Source organism: Choristoneura fumiferana, chromosome 14 (assembly GCF_025370935.1).
Source record: "Choristoneura fumiferana chromosome 14, NRCan_CFum_1, whole genome shotgun sequence".
Classification (NCBI taxonomy): Eukaryota; Metazoa; Arthropoda; class Insecta; order Lepidoptera; family Tortricidae; genus Choristoneura; species Choristoneura fumiferana.
Genome location: NC_133485.1, coordinates 7,887,473 through 7,906,500, shown reverse-complemented (window position 1 = coordinate 7,906,500; position 19,028 = coordinate 7,887,473). Strand labels below are relative to the sequence as shown.

The window sequence follows — 19,028 nt, the reverse complement described above, 5'->3', positions numbered from 1 at the left end:
ATAAGGAAAAGCAATGTGACCACAATAAAAATGTATTACACATACTAGGGCTGTGACACTTGCCGAGTTTTATATGGCAAATCGCGCTGTGCGCGACACAAGCCTCGGCCGGAACCTGGGGTTTCCGGCCTCTACAGTAATGTACTATTTCTCAAACACTACGAATAAATTTATTCGTAGCTCAAACATGACATGAAATATTGACGTTGTGTTACAAATAACCCCCTACTTCCCGGCCTCGACAGTAATGTACTATTGTTGGTTAGGTTAGATATAAGTATGTAATGTTCAGAAAAAATAAAATAAACATTTAGCAGTATCAGTACGTGGCGCGCCGCAAACAAAAATGCTAATTAAATTGTTGGTCAGTTCAGACAGACATTTTACGTTTAGGTAGTACATCCATGCGTCCATGCATTTTTACTTACATTTTTTTGCAATACTTGGGAAACATTTTGTGTCACTTCACTAGAACATTACAGAAACCGTAACTGTCACATTTGGTGTCGATTCGATCGGATAGCACTATTTTATTTATAACCTAGAAATGGTTCGCTTAATTAAAAAGCAAATAACGTAAATATTTTTTTTTCCTTAAAACGCGCAAAAATGTCGCGTATTATTAATTACGGCGTTAAACAATTATTTATCACATCAAAAATTAAGAGCATTTATTTCACGAATCAATTAGCAGTCGTCCACAATGTTAGGAATAATAGCAGCAGCAGTACGCCACAAACCCCAGACTCTATTATTAATAATTTAACCGATTGGGAGACTTTGAACAAAAAGAAAAAGATAAGTAAAGCTATGAAATCTTATTTAGAGCGGGCACAAGAACATGACGAATTTATGAAAAGGCAAGAGTTTGAATACAAGATAGGCAAGAGACATCTCGCTAACATGATGGGCGAAGATCCCGAGACATTCACACAAAAAGACGTGGACAGAGCGATTGAGTACCTGTTTCCCAGCGGCATTTACGACCCTGCAGCTCGACCACTAATGAAACCTCCGGAAGAAGTTTTCCCTGCTCGGAAAGCTGCAGAGTTTGACGAAGCTGGCAGACCCCACCACTTTTTGTTCTACACTGGAAAACCTAATTACTACAAGCTGCTTTATGATACAGTTGAGAACATACAGGAGTTGTACAAGTTCCAAGATAGAGTAATCAGGAAACAAGCGACACCTGATCCTAATAGTGGTCTAAACCTTTTCAGCAGCGTCTGGCTCAGTAAAGATCAGCTCGAACAAACATTAGTGGAACAACTGTCAGACCTAGAGTATGACAATTTTTTAATAGCCATGGAAAGACTGGCTTCATTGCCCCAATCATACAAACACAAAGAGTTCATTGAGAAGTATCGTAAACCATTGGTGTCACAAAAATTTGCTTTAGAGATACCCAAACCCTCTTATGATGATGAAGGGCGAGCATTTGTTACAACATATGAATGCTTGAGAAAGAAAGCAAGGGGCGATGTTACTATCAGGTCACCTGGAACTGGGAAAATTACTATTAATGGGAAAGACTTGACATACTTTGATGATATTCAACCGAGAGAACAAGTCATATTTCCCTTAGTGTTCACTGGCTTGCAGAACCGTGTAGATATAGAATGTAATGTTGAGGGCGGAGGACCGTCGGGGCAGTCAGGGGCAATAAGATGGGGCATAGCATGGGGTCTGCGCAGCTTTGTCGACAAAGAGATGCTGGAGCAGATGCAGGTAGCGGGGCTGCTGACGCGCGATCACCGCCGCCGCGAGCGCAAGAAGCCAGGCCAACCTGGAGCCCGGAAGAAACCTACCTGGAAGAAGCGTTGATTTTTGCCTATTATTTTAAAAATTTAAATATACCCTAGTATCACGAAAAGACATTTTATTTACTTAGATCCATTTTTTACAAAATGTTTGCACAAAGAATGTCAACTGCAGGATTTCATATATCTAGACTTAAGTAAAGATTTTGTGATTTATACATGGTTAAAGGTCACAGCTCATTACAGCCACCTGGCACCTAACCAGCACCATCTCGCCTCTTGAGGTTGGTATTCTTCATATTGATTTGTATGGGCATGCATTCACTACATCAACTCTGTAGCATCACCGGATGGCCTCACTCGCAAGGTTGGCACGCGCGGACGGCGAGTGACTCGCTGCCCGCACGCTGAGATGCGGCGCTCTCCACCCCCCCTACTCTGAAATTCGTGGACCGCGCGAGGTCCACTCGTTGTCAACGCGCAGTGCGCGCGTGGACCACCTGTCGACTACGAGTACACGCCGAAAGTCGAGGTCGGGTGGCTCTAATGAGCTGTAACATCACTGATGATGATCATACAAACTTTCGCATTTTGTAATATGTGGCGTTATCTGGGAAAAGGTACCTTGTTGTCGGTATTGAGTTATTGATATCCCCATAATCTACATACATTTAGCTATCGAACCATGTAAGAAACATGCATGTAGGTTTAATAGATATTTAAAAAAAAAATGTTGAACCTCAAAAGCCAGAAAAGGTGATTATGAGAAAATTTAATTCAAACTTATACACCCAATAAAAGTATGTTGTTGTTGGAAGTTACATAAATCTGCACATGCTATTTGAGGAGTAGATTGTACGACCTTTCAGGTTTCAAGAACAATTTTGTAATTGGATAACTGTTTTCCTATAGTTTACCTTGCCAAAGTGCATTTATAAAGTAAAAAAAAAGATTGATGGATTTTTTACTTAATTTTCTATTTATAGTGTATTTCCATTGGATTTTATCGAAGGAAAAAATATTATGCGTAATTGGACACTAAATAAGAACTACTCCGTTTTGAATTAACGTTGTTTATTATATAAAAAAAAAAATTCAACAAAAATAACTTTGTGTTTTACAAATGTAATTAAACAGTCAAAATCAGCAAACTTTTATATTTAGTACGCTAAAACATAGCCCAATGAGACCAAATTAACTCAAAAAAACCTTAAAAAACTAGTTTTGTCAGTCTCAAAATTCAAGGTAAAGTTTAGTAAAAAGTTGGTACAATCACTATATATATCATTTGAAAACGACTAATAACTTACTATTAATTTTAATAGTCTTAATTTAAGAACACTGTAGTATTAAAACTCTTACCAAAAACCTATAATTTTGTCTTAAATGATTAACGGATTTGAAAGTTAAGAATAAGATCTAAAAAAAGGCTTTTGATTTGTAGTTGTAACTATTAATCGTTATATTATTATTATAAATCAACCTCTAAAGACCAGCAGGTGGTAGGACCTTGTGCAAGGTCCGCCCGGATTGCTAACACCATCTTGCTCGCTAATCCTGCCGTGAAATAGCAGTGCTTGCATTGTTGTGTTTCGGCGTGGAGAGTAAGACAGCCGGTGAAATTACCTACTAGCACTTGAGGTATCCCATCTTAGGCCTCTAGGTTGGCAACGCATCTGCAATACCCCTGGTGTTGCAGGTGTCTATGGGCGGTGGTAATCTCTTACCATCAGGTGACCCACTTGTTCGTTTGCCATCCAGTCGAATAAAAAAAAGACAAATTGGCGTAAATCGTCATCGGGCCTTATCACACTAGCGATTTGCGGGAGAGTTGAAAGCGAGGCAAGCGTGCAGTGAATTCGCTGCGAGCGCGTAGCGAGTTCGCTGCTTTAGCGCCAAAAACGCCATATTGTAGACTTTCGTATAATAATAATAGGGCGTCTTCGGCGCTAACGCAGCGAACTCGCAGCGACATCGTTGCGCGCTCGCGGCGATATCGTTGCGTGCTCACGGTGAAATCGTTACGCGCTCGAAGCGAAGTCGCTGCGCGCTCGCCTCGCTTTCAACTCGCCCGCAAATCGCTAGTGTGACATGGCCCTATATAACTGGATACCGCCTAATGGTGGCCAGTTATTGATGATTTACCGTACTCTAATTAAACGCATTTTATGATAATTCTCATTGACGTTTTTTACGCGCCGACAAGCACCACACTGGGCCCGCGTGGGAACTACTGCCCAAGCTCTCTCATTCTGAGAAGAGGCCTTGTGTCTCCGTCAAATTAAAATTAAGACCCTGATTATTAATATAGAGTAAAAAAAGAAAAAATGTTCGACATTTTACTTTAAGCGCGATTATCTCGCAAACTAGAACCGACAACAAGGTACCTTTTCCCAGATAACGCCACATATAAAGCCGGTTTCAGGACATGCCATAGGGCCTAGGGTAGTAATTGATTTACTACAAAGTACAAAACTCGAATTTCGTATCTTGCCGTCCCGCTGACGCTAATATTACTTAATACGAGTGAGAGGGACGGTACGATACGAACTTCAATTTTCGAATCTCGACTACGACCTGTGAGTCTTCTAAGACTACGACCCGCGGGCGTGCCAAGTCCGGCCCGCGGAAAGAAAGCGGGAGAGCCCACGGTCCGGCCCGCGATAGGGTCCGATTTTATGAGTACCTAAGACCCGCCACTGACAGTAATTGGTCACAGATAGCCACTCATGAACATAATCAACACCAAGTGCGTTCCCTATGCGTTACTCGTATCTAGGTAACCCCTGAAGACTAAGTATACCTGAAAAAATATATATATATACAGGGTGTCCCAGAAGTACCACGTCACAGTGACACCAGAGGTAGGCCAGCTCAAGAGGAACCTAACCAACCTAATATGACCCCAGTAAAAGTTGCACGGTTTTCGAGTTATTAACGAAAGATTTTTGAGAATTTTCCCCTTTGTCTTAACATTTTAAGTACCAGCATCGACTTGGAAAGCTTTTAATAACAGTTTTTTATGTGTATCAAATCACGAATAGCCACTTCAGAAGTGCAAAGTGTTATTTTGTCAGTAACTACCGTAAAATGCTGAAAAAAAGATCATTAATCTTGATTTATGCTGTCTGAAAAAACATGAATTTCAACTTTAACCATCTGCCATGGAAAAAAATTACTAGAAACGAAACAAACAAATAACTTCAATAAATTAGGAATGTTATGCAGATTCAGAAATGGTATAACACATGTATCTTACTGCGATAACACTAGGCATTCTTATCACTTTGCTGATGCCGCAAGTTAAGCCGTAAAAACATGTTCCATTACTAATTTATTGAATCAGGCGTTACTTTGCCGAGGTCCATATCAATGAACTGAAACAATCACCTACTTTGCTCACCTGCGACCTTATGATAGCTACGTTTATACTAGAAATGTGTGTTCATTCAGTTCCTCCTCCTCCACACTGCAAAAATACACACAAATCACACAAATCCATCTGTCACCACCACCACACTACACCGACACGTTTCGAACTCAAACAGAGCTCATCTTCTAAGCGACACAATCATTCAGCATGCTACTAGATATCTGGTAGCATCATCGCATCAAATAACGTCGCTACTTTGAAAAAAGCTCGTACCTCAAAATCGATGAAATATTGTGGACTGACGAATCGGCTTGCAAAAGGGATGGATATTTTAATTTACACAACGTCCATAGCTGGCAGACAGAAAACCCACATGAAGAACGAGAAGATAGGTCCCAATACCAATTCAAAATTAATTTGTGGAGTGGAATTCTTAATGGACAAATTGTGGGACCGGTCGAGTTGCCTTCTATTCTTAATGGTAGAAACTATTTACAGTTTTTGCAGAACGACCTGCCTGGTTTATTAGAAGATGTACCGTTGGCACTGAGACGGACCATGTGGTACCAACAAGATGGTTGCCCGGCACACTACGCTCGGCTAGTCCGTGAGCACCTCAGCGATACATTCCCGGAGAGATGGATTGGTCGATTGGGACCAATTTTATGGCCACCGCGTTTTATTGGGGATGTTTAAAAGACAAAGTTTACGCGAAACCAATACTCTCTGAAGAAGAATTAAGACAACGAGTATTCGACGCGGCCCGTACCATATCGGAAGTCAGTTTACGAAAATTGAGCCGAAATTTTATTAAACGATGTTTTTTGTGCATCAGAAACCACGGGAGACAATTCGAACATTTATTGTGACCTAAATTTATTCCAATAAATGAATGAAAGATAAACCTGTTTTTAACCACCCACGCAAAAAGAGGGGTGTTATAAGTTTGACCGCTACGTCCGTCTGTCTATCTGTGGCACCGTTTCTCTTTAAACGGGTTACTCGATTTGAATTTGGTTTTTTATTTGAAAGCAGGTTTTCTAGCGATGGTTTTTAGACATGTTCTATCAAAATCGGTTCAGCCGTTTTTGAAATATTGCACTTTGAAGTGACAAAGTCGGGGTTTTCCAACTTTTTCTTGGTTAGGTTATATCCGTCCGGTCCTTTAGGATCCGTCCTAGCCTCCAAAAGGGAGACAAACATTAGTATTTAGCCTTCGTGCATTTGGAAAAATAATTGTGTCAGATAACATTATTATTAGCCATTGCTGTACACAGCATTTTTGTACCACTTAGCAGGGATCGTTTCGGAGTTCCAGTTTTAAGTTGGTTCGATAGGGCTTCGCTAAAGTGATAAGAATGTCTAATGTTCTTGCAGTAAGATACATGTGTCATACCATTTCTGAATCTGCATAACATGCCTAATCTATTGAAGTTATTTGTTTGTTTCGTTTCTAGTATTTTTTTTCCATGGCAGATGGTTAAAGTTGAAATTCATGTTTTTTCAGACAGCATAAATCAAGATTAATGATCTTTTTTTCAGCATTTTACGGTAGTTACTGACAAAATAACACTTTGCACTTCTGAAGTGGCTATTCGTGATTTGATACACATAAAAAACTGTTATTAAAAGCTTTCCAAGTCGATGCTGGTACTTAAAATGTTAAGACAAAGGGGAAAATTCTCAAAAATCTTTATTTCGTTAATAACTCGAAAACCGTGCAACTTTTACTGGGGTCATGTTAGGTTGGTTAGGTTCCTCTTGAGCTGGCCTACCTCTGGTGTCACTGTGACGTGGTACTTCTGGGACACCCTGTATATATATACCCCATGCCCATGACCAGCCAGTCCTGGGCCGCACGAATTTACATTAAGTGCAGTGTGGCCCTTGAGTCAAAAAGTTTGAGGACCCTGTCTTAGAGCGTTGAACACGCAGGATTGAGCACGTAAGTGCTTATGCCAAAAACAACCATATACGTGCAGAAAAAAACGTGGAAGGATTTATTTTTAAATAAAACATATTGTTAGTTATTTTAGGAATCGTTTTATTTCAAATCAACTTTCTCTTGTAGCTCTTTTTCATAGACTTTTTTCGGCCACCAATTTCTTTCTGAACATTTGATTCTTCCTTTCAGTATTATGAATTCTCTTCATCATTACAGATTTCAGTTCCCTTCGTTCTTTCGGCACATCTCGTGACTGCACTTTTGTGAAGAACGACAAACCAATCTGTAAGGAAACATTTACAGCCTTATTCATAAAAATCCTTAATTGAGGTTTGATCGTCTGTTACTTAGCAGACTGATTAAGCTTGTTAGACGAAAAAGCGCGGGAAACGTGAAACGCGGCGGTTCTGTTTCTGGCTTTCTTTTTTGTTTAAATTATTATTTAATAGTTTAAAGATCAGTTAGGTGGTGTTTGTATATATATTTTGTTTCTCTATTTCTTTGTTCGTATTTATATTTGTTTAAGTGTATATAAAAACGTCGAGTTAGGTAAGTTTTCTTTTTTGTATTGTCCCCATGGGGGATAAAGAACCACCAGACCCTGGAGGTGCGAGCCTCCAGGTTGGTTGCAATATCACAATAGATCCCATTGAAGATACAGACTCATCTACCACATTTACCGTATGCGATCGGAAACGACGCAGAAAAATCTGTAAGAAATGTAATAAAAAAAATAAAAAAAACGAGGACGGATACTTCTCATGCGCTTGTAATGAAAGTGGTTCGGAAGTTACGGATAGACCAAAGAGTATCAGTACTGTAGACATAAATACTGTAGAGAAACGAAATATGGAAGTGGACAAAAATAAATCATCAGGAGTTGGCAGGGAATTGTTTAATACTACGGATGTCAGTCCCTTCACTATTCACGTCCAAACTAAAAAAACAGACGCAAACTCGTCCTTACATCCTGTGTCTTTTGGTAAATTTTTGATGAGGAACAACTTTCTAAATATCATTAACGGAAGCGTAAAACGAATCGGTAGGACCCGCATATCTATGGCCTTTTCAAAAATGAACGACGCAAATGCATTCATCCACGATTCTCGACTTGAGGCCGAGAATCTTACGGCTTATATTCCTTCATTTTCAGTTACACGTATGGGCTTGGTCCGGGGTATTCCGGCTCAATGGTCCGATGACGAAATTTTAAGCAACATCACTGTACCTATGGGGTGTGGGAATGTTGTTAAGGTGAGGCGACTTAATCGAAGGGTAACTATTGATGGTTCTGTCACATGGCAACCTTCGGAAACTATTGTTTTGACTTTTGACGGACGTCATCTGCCTAAACATGTGTTCTCTTGCTATAACGCAATACCTGTAGAGCTGTACATTTTCCCAACGGTGCAGTGTTTCAGCTGTTGCAAATTCGGTCACACAAAAACTAATTGTAGGTCCAAGCCCCAGTGCTACAAATGTGGTCAAATGCATACAGCTGAGACCTGCTCCGTGGAAGAAGACAATGCCTTTTGTTATTGGTGTAGTGGCCCCCATTTTGCTATAAATAGATCATGCCCAGAACACAAAAGGCAAAAAGATATTAAAGTAACTATGGCCAATAGTTGTATCTCGTATGGAGAAGCTGCTAAGTGTCATCCACCAGTTAAAAAATCTTTTGCAGATGTCCTTTTTCAGCAAAGTCCCTCACCTCATCAACCTTCGTCATCACATCAACAAACTTATCGCAATAGTGTTGGAAATGTATCTAGACAAAGCACACCCAATCAATCATATAGAAAAACGGTATTTGTTAAACCCCGAGGCCCCCCCATCAGAACCACTAAAGGATATGACCAAGTGGCTCATAATGCTTTGATTAAGGAATATGCCATTCCTCCTCCAACAAATGGTTGCGCGCTGAAAAATTCCAACAATACTGATTCACAATCTCAATCTGTGGCCGAAGCCATAGTAGCTTTAATTTCTTTATTATCTAAATCTAACTTTGTTTCATCGTCCCACGTTGCCCCCTTGCTTGAAGCACTTGCTGCTACTATTACACACAATGGACAAGATAGTTCAGTGGAACTGTCGAAGTATAATTAGCAAAAAACAAGACTTAATCTATCTTATAAATCAGTTTAATCCTTTCGCTCTTGCCCTCTCTGAGACATGGCTTAAGCCTGGAGCTCTGTTTAGAGTTTCTGGCTACTCATGTCTCAGAGAGGACAGACCTGATGGATATGGTGGAGTAGCGTTACTTGTTAAGGATAATATAGCATTTTCAACAATACCTACTCCTCCACACAGCAACAATGAATGGTCCATTGTTGCTGCCATTGTAAATAACATTTGTATTGTCTCTGTATATATTCCTCATCCATCATCATTGATCTTCCATGAGCTTGAACAGGTGATAATCTCCCTGCCAAAACCCATCTTAATTCTAGGGGATTTTAATTCCCAGCATCGCTCTTGGGGTAGTTCAGTTTCTAGCAATCATGGAGAACACATTTTAGATATTCTCGATAATCATAATCTTTGTGTTCTCAATAATGGCTACCCCACTAGGCGAACTGGCCCTTTAGAGGCCATAAGCGTTGTGGACTTATCTATTTGTTCTGCTCATCTTTCATCATCATTATCCTGGCATACATTAGAGTCATCCCATGGAAGTGATCATTTTCCGATTTTAATTTCTTTTCCTTTTACTATTCCATTGCTTACAAGGCCTAGTCCCATGCTCAAGTACAATCTAAATAATGCAGATTGGAAAATGTTTAAAAGCTGCGTAGATAAGAGATTATCTGACCTCCCCAGTATTAATGAGGAGGACCTAGTTACTTCCTCGGCTGCCCTGGCTAATATAATTACTGAAGCAGCTGATGAAACTTTTCCTGTTAAAAATAGTGCATCTGGTAAAATTCCTTCTCCGCCTTGGTGGGACTTTGAATGTTCCCAGTCAATTAAAAAACGAAAGGAGGCTGAGAGACGTTATCGCCACTCAATGACCAATGAAAACTTTGAATTTTACATGCAAGTTGCAAGAGATACCAAAAAGTTGCTGCGTAAGAAAAAATATGAAGGATGGAAGCAATTCTGTCTGTCACTTTCTCCTAATGTAAAACCTTCCATAGTATGGAATCATGTGAAAAGATTTAGATCTGCATTTAATGATTCTCCTAGACAAATACTTCCTCCTAATTTAGCTCAACAATTCATAGACCAGTTAGCCCCTGCATCAGTCCCTGAAGGGTATGTTTTTCAGCATTCCTCTACTCCTCCACCAAGCCCTTCTTGTCAATTTAGTCTAGGATCACCCTTCCGAATGGAGGAGTTAAAAGGAATTTTAGCAAACCTAAAGGATTCAGCACCAGGAGAGGATGGTGTACCTTATTCTTTTCTTTCAAATGTTAGTGACAGTATTCTTTCTTATTTCCTTTCTGTCATAAATACAGTTATGTTTACTGGCACTGTTCCTGAGGCATGGAGGTCTCAAATTATAATACCTATTCTGAAACAGGGTAAGCCAGCTAGTGATGCATCCTCTTACCGCCCAGTTGCCCTATCTTCAGTCTTCGCCAAGGTGGCGGAGCATTTGATTAAAAACAGGTTAGAATATTTCATGGAAAGCAATCAGCTTCTGGCTCATAGTCAATTTGGCTTTCGCAAAGGTCGGTCTTGTCATGACAGTCTGGCAATAATAACATCTGATATCCATCTAGCATTCTCAAACAATGAGTCAGTTACTGCTGCTTTCCTTGATATTAGTTCTGCCTATGATAATGTGGTAGTTTCAGTATTGAGGGATAAACTTCTCAAGTTAGGTGTACCTATAGTTTTAATCAACTTCATAATCAATTTACTATCAGAAAGATTTATTAGTATACTCTTAGATGACAATAACCGAATCACGCGTACAGTGTGGCGAGGACTTCCACAGGGTTCCGTATTAAGCCCATTGCTATATAATATTTATACATATGACTTGGAATCATCTTTAAATGGATCTGTCAGAGTTTTACAATATGCTGATGATTTACTATTATACTCAATTAATGGCTCCATTGAAAAAGCTAGCAATAGTCTCACTTCTTCTTTAGGGCTGTTAAAGACATGGTTAGACTCCAATGGTTTGGAGCTTTCTGTGTCCAAAAGTGTGGTGGTATTGTTTACCAGAAAGCGACTCCTCCCCCTATTAGTGTTAAATTTAGTAGTCAAGTAATTTTGGTTAAAAATCAAACAAAATTTTTAGGTGTAATTTTAGATAGCAAATTAACTGGTCTAGCCCATTGTGATTACATAGCTGCAAAATGTGAAAAAAACATTAATATTCTGAGGTGTGTCTCAGGGGTTTGGTGGGGTGCACATCCTTCATGCTGAAATTATTGTACAATGCTTTGATAAGAAGCATTTTAGATTATGGTACTTTTTTACTAGACCCTGGAAGTGTTGCTGGCTTCAAGAAATTGAAAGGTATCCAGTCTAAAGCTCTTAGAATTGTCTGTGGGGCCATGAAATCTAGTCCTATTAATGCACTTCAAGTGGAATGCGTTGATCCTCCACTATATTTACGGCGTCAATTCCTCAGCGATAGATATCTCTTCCGATGTACTCAGCTATCCAATCATCAGCTCTGGTCTATCCTGCCTCGTCTATCTCTGCAAATAGCCTCCTCAAAATATTGGAAACATAAGAAGCCTCCTTGTTTAATCAAAAGCTTTGATAAATATCAATCTATTTCTGCACCCACTATTAATTCCTCTACACTCCCCATTTATCAGCATGAATATGAATCATTATTTCTTATTCCATCTGTCGCCCTAAATATAGGTATTTCTAAAAATGATGTAGAACATAATCATCAGTTTTTGGGTTTTATTGGATCAGAAGCTCGGGATGTCCATCATATTTACACAGATGCTTCAAAGGTCTCCTCAAATGGATGTGTTAGGGACAAACATTGTATTCTCGTGCATTTGGAAATAATTGTACAGAAACATTGAATCATTAGTATTGCTGTACACAGATTTTGGTATCCTGAAAGCAGTTGAATATATAGTTTTAATGAATTTCCAGTTTTAATATTTTCGATAGGGCTTCGCTAAATTGATCAGAATGCTAATTTCCTTGCAGTAAGATACATGTGTCATACCATTTCTGAATCTGCATAGCATGCCTAATCTATTGAAGATTAGTTTGTTTGTTTCGTTTCTAGTATTTTTTTTCCAGGGCAGATGGTCCAAAGTTGAAAGCGATGTTTTTTCAGACCAGCATCCGTTTCAAGATTAATGATCTTTTTTGTAGCTTTAACGGTAGTTACTGAGAAAATAGCCACTTTGCACTTCTGAAGTGGCTTTCGTGATTTGATACACATAAAAAACTGTTATCTAAAAGCTTTCCAAGTCGATGCTGGTACTTAAAATGTTAAGACAAAGGGGAAAATTCTCAAAAATCTTTATTTCGTTAATAACTCGAAAACCGTGCAACTTTTACTGGGGTCATGTTAGGTTGGTTAGGTTCCTCTTGAGCTGGCCTACCTCTGGTGTCACTGTGACGTGGTACTTCTGGGACACCCTGTATATATATTACCCCCATGCCCCATGACCAGCCAGTCCTGGCCCGCACGAATTTACATTAAGTGCAGTGTGGCCCTTGAGTCAAAAAGTTTGAGGACCCTGTCTTAGAGCGTTGAACACGCAGGATTGAGCACGTAAGTGCTTATGCCAAAAACAACCATATACGTGCAGAAAAAAACGTGGAAGGATTTATTTTTAAATAAAACATATTGTAAGTTATTTTAGGAATCGTTTTATTTTCAAATCAACTTTTTCTCTTGTAGCTCTTTTTCATAGACTTTTTTCGGCCACCAATTTTCTTTCTGAACATTTGATTCTTCCTTTCAGTATTATGAATTCTCTTCATCATTACAGATTTCAGTTCCCTTCGTTCTTTCGGCACATCTCGTGACTGCACTTTTGTGAAGAACGACAAACCATCTGTAAGGAAACATTTAGAAATTTAACATATTTCTTATTATGGTTAGTTCACTAATCTCAAAGATCTTTACTTTTTTTGAGTAAATTGAAATGTGCAGTCGAATGCAAATGTATATGTACAGTCATAGCGTCAAAATATGTATACATCGACCTTATGTTTAGTGGCATAAAGGTGTAAGTCGAAGTCAAAGTCAAAGTATCTTTATTTGTAAGTATACATATTTTTGACGTCTTGGTAATGTAGGTATCATATTTAAGCTTTTGACTGTATAATTTTGTAAAAAATACAAAAGAAGGTAATTGTTACAATTGTCGTAATGGGCAAGGCCTATGTCCAACAGTGGACGTCAAACGGCTGATATGATGATGATTATGAATTACTGTTACTTACCTTTGAGGCGGCTGTCATCTTTTGAAAAGAACAAGTTCTCTTTCCACACTGCTTTAACTTCAGCAACCTCTGGTAAAGCATTCTGAGGATCCACATTCATTTTCGCATCATCATCTTCCTCTCCCTCAGATTCAGAAGAATCATAAACAAAGGGGTTCTTTTCCCCTGGATCCAGTGGATTTTTCACCTTTTGCTGCTTCTGTGGCTGAAGTGGTTTATAATTATCCTGTTGCTCTTGGTCTGTAAATGATAGCGAATATCTCTTTGTAACTCTTAACTAACTCTATAACTCTTTATAACTCTTTGTTCAAATCAAATTTCAAAAATACAAAGTACATATAGGAGCATAGAATTTCATATTATTTTTATATATACCTTTAGAAATGTCCTCATCATTCTCTCTAGCAAAAAGGTTCCTCAAACTGAAGCCTGTAGCTGGTTGCTCAAAAGCGTCCTTAGTGATTTCACTTTTATAAAACTGTTCTTTTGAAACTTCTACTTTCGGCACTTCTGGCGCTGGCTGTGGTGGTTCTAGCACTTCCTTTGATTTGGATTTCTTCGACTTTTTTGTTTCTTGCTTCACTTCTTCTATTGGAACTACAAATTTTGCATGTTCTGGGTTCATCGGATCAAATCGAATCATTCCCATATTTGGTCTGAAACATTTTCATAGACTGCATAAATTTACGAATCACTGGTCGAATTATAAAAATGAAAATTTGTGAGTGAGGATGTGCGAGCGTCATTGTCACTCCTTCACACTAAAATAACTAACTGGACTGATTTGGATCCAATTTGGTATGTAGACGGCTGGACGCCTAGAATCCTACTCGGAATTCCCAGGCGATGTGGATTTGGGAATGGTTTTCGCGAGCGAAACCGCGGGTAAAGGTTGTAGTATAGTACCATATAAAGTCAATTTCTCTAAGACATGTTATAATTTGTGCATGTAAAACCATTGTTATAGGATAGCACTGACTGATGTACTTCATAATAACTTTTGTGTAAATCTTTTTAGGCATGGTCAAGGGCTTTTTAGGTATGGTGATTCACAATGACCACGACCATTCTGGCAAGAGTGTACCGACTAAGAAGGAAGGATGGTCGAGGGCATAAATATATATACGTCACCAAGACGTCAAATGTATCTATACACCTTTATGCTACTAAACATCAGGTTGGTGTATACATATTCTTACGCTATGGATGGCTGTTATATTTTTGCATTCGACTGTACATTGATTTGATTGATTGTCCTTATATAATCAAACTATCGCCATGCCAAATTTCATTTAAATTGGTTCAATGGTTAAAGCGTGAAGAAGTAACGGACAGACAAATGAGTATTAATAATTTTGTGTTTATAATTTTGGTAAATAAGTATTTATTATAATTGAGCATGATTCGAAAGTGCTATAATTTTCAGGTAATTTCTTTAAATTTTCTTACCATGCATATAAGGGCGGTTTCAGACTAGCGTTTTTTTCTGCGCGTCGCGTATACACTCGTTTTTGGCATACGCGCGCTACATTAAATCGACTACGCGTGTACGCCTTCACTCCTGCGTGTTTGCTCGTGTTTGGTCTAAAGGACATGTTCTCGCTCGCTCTTATACGAGCTTAGATGTGCGTCAACGCTAGAAGAAAGCAAAACCGCACCTACTTATGCGCGCGTACACGCGCTTTCGAAAAAGAGCTTATATGCGCTTATAAAAGGGTACTATCTCTTCTTTTAAGAAGCAGCTAGACTTAGTAGCAAATTAGCAACTGGTCTAAGTAGTAAGAGGTCTAAGAAGCAACTGGTCTAAATAGCAAGTTGGCTGAAATTGTATGAGCCAAAGTCCATGGAGCTCCACTTCGCGGAGCTCCTATTACGCGTAGATGCGGTAGCTGAGGCGCTACGCGCCTTGACGCTACTCTAACCTAAAGTTTTCTACAATAAACAGGTCAGGATCAGTTGCTTTTTAGACCACTTGGGTACTTAGACCAGCTGCTTTTTAGACGAAGTGATACTATACCATATAAAATGCTAGTCTGTAACCCCACTATGGATTGACAGAATGAATCAATGATCCAATGATCATTGACAAGATACTTACTTTGTTTTTCTATCTTTCTCAGGTTTATTTGCATGTGATTTTATAGACACTCCAAGAACATCTTCCAATATTTTTATCTGCTTTGTTTTTTCATCACCCTGAGTGACATCTATTTGCTCCCCGGGGCCATCCTCGGTTTCCCCTTCATGGTCTTCTGACTGGTCATCTTCAATGAACCTTTCATCTAAGACAAAGCGTTTGTCAGATTTGTACCTCGATTGCAAATCTAAAACCTTCAAATTTACCTAGTGAGATTTTTTTACTACAATGATAATATTCACAAATTAAAAGTAAGAAATGCATTACCTTTTGTCCCTTCTTTCCCTCATAATGTTTCTTTATCTCAAAGTTGACACCATCATCACTTTCATCATCATCATCAAAAAGTGTTGTTTTCTTCTTTTGTCTTCCAATTTTTGAACTTTTTGATTTGTTTTGAATCTGTGGTTCGTCATCTTCATTGTCTGAGAACCTTAATTTCTTGTTGGATACTTTGTCCTAAAAACATATTCAAAGAATTTCTATTTCGCTCATAAAAAGTATAAAATGTTGTAAATTAATTAAAATCCTTAGACTTACTATGCCAATCAGTCCCGTTTTTATGATTTGTTGTTTATTCTTGAATTCTTGCCTCTTCATTTGCATTGATTCCATTCTCTTTTTGTCTGCTTCTTGCTTCTTTTTGTCTGTTGCTGATACGTTTTTTAGTTGTGTGATTCCATCATCAGGTGGAATATCTAATTTAGGGTTTCTTTCAAATATTTTTCTTATTTTTAAGTTTCTGTCTGTCTGTACACCATTCTGGACAGTGTCAACTTTTCTCTTCTTGGGGTTTAGTTTGTCACCTAATTTGATGATAGGGTGCTTCTTTGATGATTCTTTATTTTCATTCTGAAAAAAAAATACAATATTCCAATAAATAGACTACAAAAGGGAGTCACAGTTCATTAAACAAAAAAAATCTTATCTTACCCCTATAATATTGATGATGTGGCTAAATGTGTTGAATAGAAATTTAATATGTTCTAATATAAATTAATTGGGTATTTAAATAAATATTTGGTTTTTCTAACATTGCCCATTCATAATTAATTCACAAATGTATTATTTTAATGGAATCTGATCTCATGTTATAATCATAGCTCAGACAGGTCATCACAAAAACAGGATGTGGAAATAGAACAAGATTCAATAGAGTTGTAATACCTAAGATAAGCTCCGAGCTATGGTTATAATTATAATAACAGGTAACCTTATCAGTGTCCTTCTTGTCAGCTTGTTGTCTTTCTCGCTGAAGTCGCTCTAGGAAGCTCTCTCTGGCTCGGGTCACATAAAGTCTGCTGCCCTCAAAATCATTACTACTGAAGTATTTAATACCTGGAAAAAAAAACAGTCACAATACATTACAAAATTCCTCACATACAAAGCAAATATTTCAGCAATAAGTAGGTACTTCAAAGTTTATTCTAGCATGAATAGATAACATTATCTGATGAATTGGGGCTTTTTGTATAGTTATTCCATTATGTTTCATTAAAATATTAAAATGTCAGCAGTAAAATCAAGTTTATCAACCAGTCACATAAATAATGATAATCACTAGTTTCAAACAATAATATGTTTTACCCATTGTCGGGTTAGAATAACACCTCTCCATTTCTTCCGTGGATGTTGTAAGAGGTGACTGAGGATATAGGTTAAGGTATACTGTAGGCGACGGGCTAACAACCTGTCACTATTGTACCATTTTCGTCGAACTTTAACTTTAAACCTAAAATTGCTAGAAGTGTCTCCAAAGCGGTAACATTTTGTGTGCTCTGTCTGCCTACCCCATTTGGGAATACAGGCGTGATGTTTGTGTGTATGATGTTTTAGCCTCATCACTGGATTTCAAAATCCTACTAATACTATAAAAGTTTGTAAGTCTGTTTGTTTGTTTGTTTGTTTGTTTGTTACTCCATCACATCTAAACCGCTGAACCAATTAAGATGAAATTCGGTATACAGATATCTTATATAGCCAACCCAATTTAAGTAGCATTGGGCAAGTTATATAATTACAGAACAGTAAAAATGGTCCAAAATAGTTTAAGAGCGGTACCCTAGAGAAGGAGAGGCAAAGCATAAAAGAAATGAGATGATGAGATATGCCGGTTAGGGTGTAAAGGGTACTGCACCGCACCGCACCGACCCCGGCCCACCGCCGCCGGTGCGGGTGCGGGTGCAAACCGCAGTAACGGAGGCGGAGGCGAAGTTCCATTACAACCCTAATCTCAAATAAACAGAATTCTGAATACAAGGCTAATAATAAAGCACAATAATATTTTAAAATAATAAGCATTTTTAACTAGAATATTATTTAAAATCAGTACTCATAAAAAATATATTTCGGTACAAAATAACAAAATAAAATATTTAGCTTAAATTTCTCCTCATACATTGTTATGTAACTAACAAACCTACCTACATAAAATAAAAAACTTACATAAAATAAAAAATAGAACTTAAAATAAAAAATAGAACCTAAAACTAAAACAAATTACATAAAGAGTACCCCTTAGGCAAGGTCCCAAAGATGCTGGCAGCGTTTCCTCTTTGAATAGTTAGGCTAATTCTTTGTCCGAGGAAGCTGCCAGCTCTTCGGTCACCTGTGAAGTCTACTAATCTTTTTGATCTGATAACTGATCAACACATCAGGCTGACCGTAAGTCAAGTACTTACATGATTCGACATCATTGTTCGCGCTAGATATTGTGACGAATGCGAATTTCTTAGGGTCATTTTCTATAGCAGATTTATTTTTAATATCTAAGTTGGTCACTTCTCCATAATTTGAAAACGCAGAGCGCAGCTCATTTTCCTGTACACTGTTCGGGAGATTACCCACAAAAAGTCGAGTTTCAAACATATTTGTTTTAAGAACTAAACATGGAAATAATTTGCATATTTTTTTTGAAAATAATTTTTAGGTTATACAGAAACTAAAATGTGTACCAGATTGTCAATATGTATGACATGCCAACGCCACTGACATTGACACTGACAGCCTGGCTTGATCAAAGGAACCACAGACTACTAATACGTAGCTAGAAAGGAACTTGCGGCAATGTAATCGTAACTGACATTGGCCCAAGCCAATAATAATAATAACTTGCGGCAAGCGCTTGCGGCGTGTTTACACGTTGGCTCGTGTTTTGTGTCGCTCGATCACGCCGTACCAATGTATTTTCAAAGGGTTTCTCGGGCGAGACACGAGAGAGAACGATATTACATTCTTGTTCGGTCTCAGTGCGACCGTGGACTTAATGTCTGCAATGTCGTCCATTCCGGATAAAGATCGAGAATGCAAATGAGAAGGTCGGGAGTAGGGTTGCCACCTTTTATTACAGGAAATAGAGTATATCTGATTTCAAAGGAGGTAAATAAAGAGTACGGCCTTTTTTTGGTTATGATAATGAGT

At 38.3% G+C, this 19,028-nt stretch overlaps 2 protein-coding genes across 2 annotated transcripts; one reads left to right on the top strand and one right to left on the bottom strand.

Annotated features, from left to right (window-relative positions):
* Positions 1–487: 487 nt before the first annotated feature.
* mRpS9 (mitochondrial ribosomal protein S9) lies at positions 488–1,873 on the top strand. The gene has a single exon (XM_074097041.1). The coding sequence runs from the start codon at positions 610–612 to the stop codon at positions 1,822–1,824; it is 1,215 nt and encodes a 404-aa protein (XP_073953142.1). The 5' UTR covers positions 488–609; the 3' UTR covers positions 1,825–1,873.
* An 11,003-nt stretch (positions 1,874–12,876) lies between these two features.
* LOC141434614 (probable RNA-binding protein CG14230) lies at positions 12,877–18,613 on the bottom strand. The gene is made up of 8 exons (XM_074097040.1): positions 18,290–18,613; positions 16,822–16,946; positions 16,149–16,460; positions 15,876–16,067; positions 15,570–15,802; positions 13,847–14,127; positions 13,472–13,711; positions 12,877–13,080 (listed from the first exon to the last, which is right to left on the bottom strand). Exons 1-8 carry the CDS (start codon positions 18,474–18,476, stop codon positions 12,905–12,907), a joined length of 1,746 nt encoding a protein of 581 aa, XP_073953141.1. The 5' UTR covers positions 18,477–18,613; the 3' UTR covers positions 12,877–12,904.
* Between the last annotated feature and the right edge of the window lie 415 nt (positions 18,614–19,028).

Coding starts and splice junctions, on each gene's coding strand:
- LOC141434614 (XM_074097040.1), bottom strand. CDS start 18,476: ATGTTTGAAACTCGACTTTTTGTGGGTAATCTCCCGAACAGTGTACAG. Junction 16,947..18,289: donor GAACAATGATGTCGAATCAT/GTAAGTACTTGA, acceptor TTTTTTTTCCAG/GTATTAAATACTTCAGTAGT. Junction 16,461..16,821: donor ACAAGAAGGACACTGATAAG/GTTACCTGTTAT, acceptor TTTTTTTTTCAG/AATGAAAATAAAGAATCATC.
- mRpS9 (XM_074097041.1), top strand. CDS start 610: ATGTCGCGTATTATTAATTACGGCGTTAAACAATTATTTATCACATCA.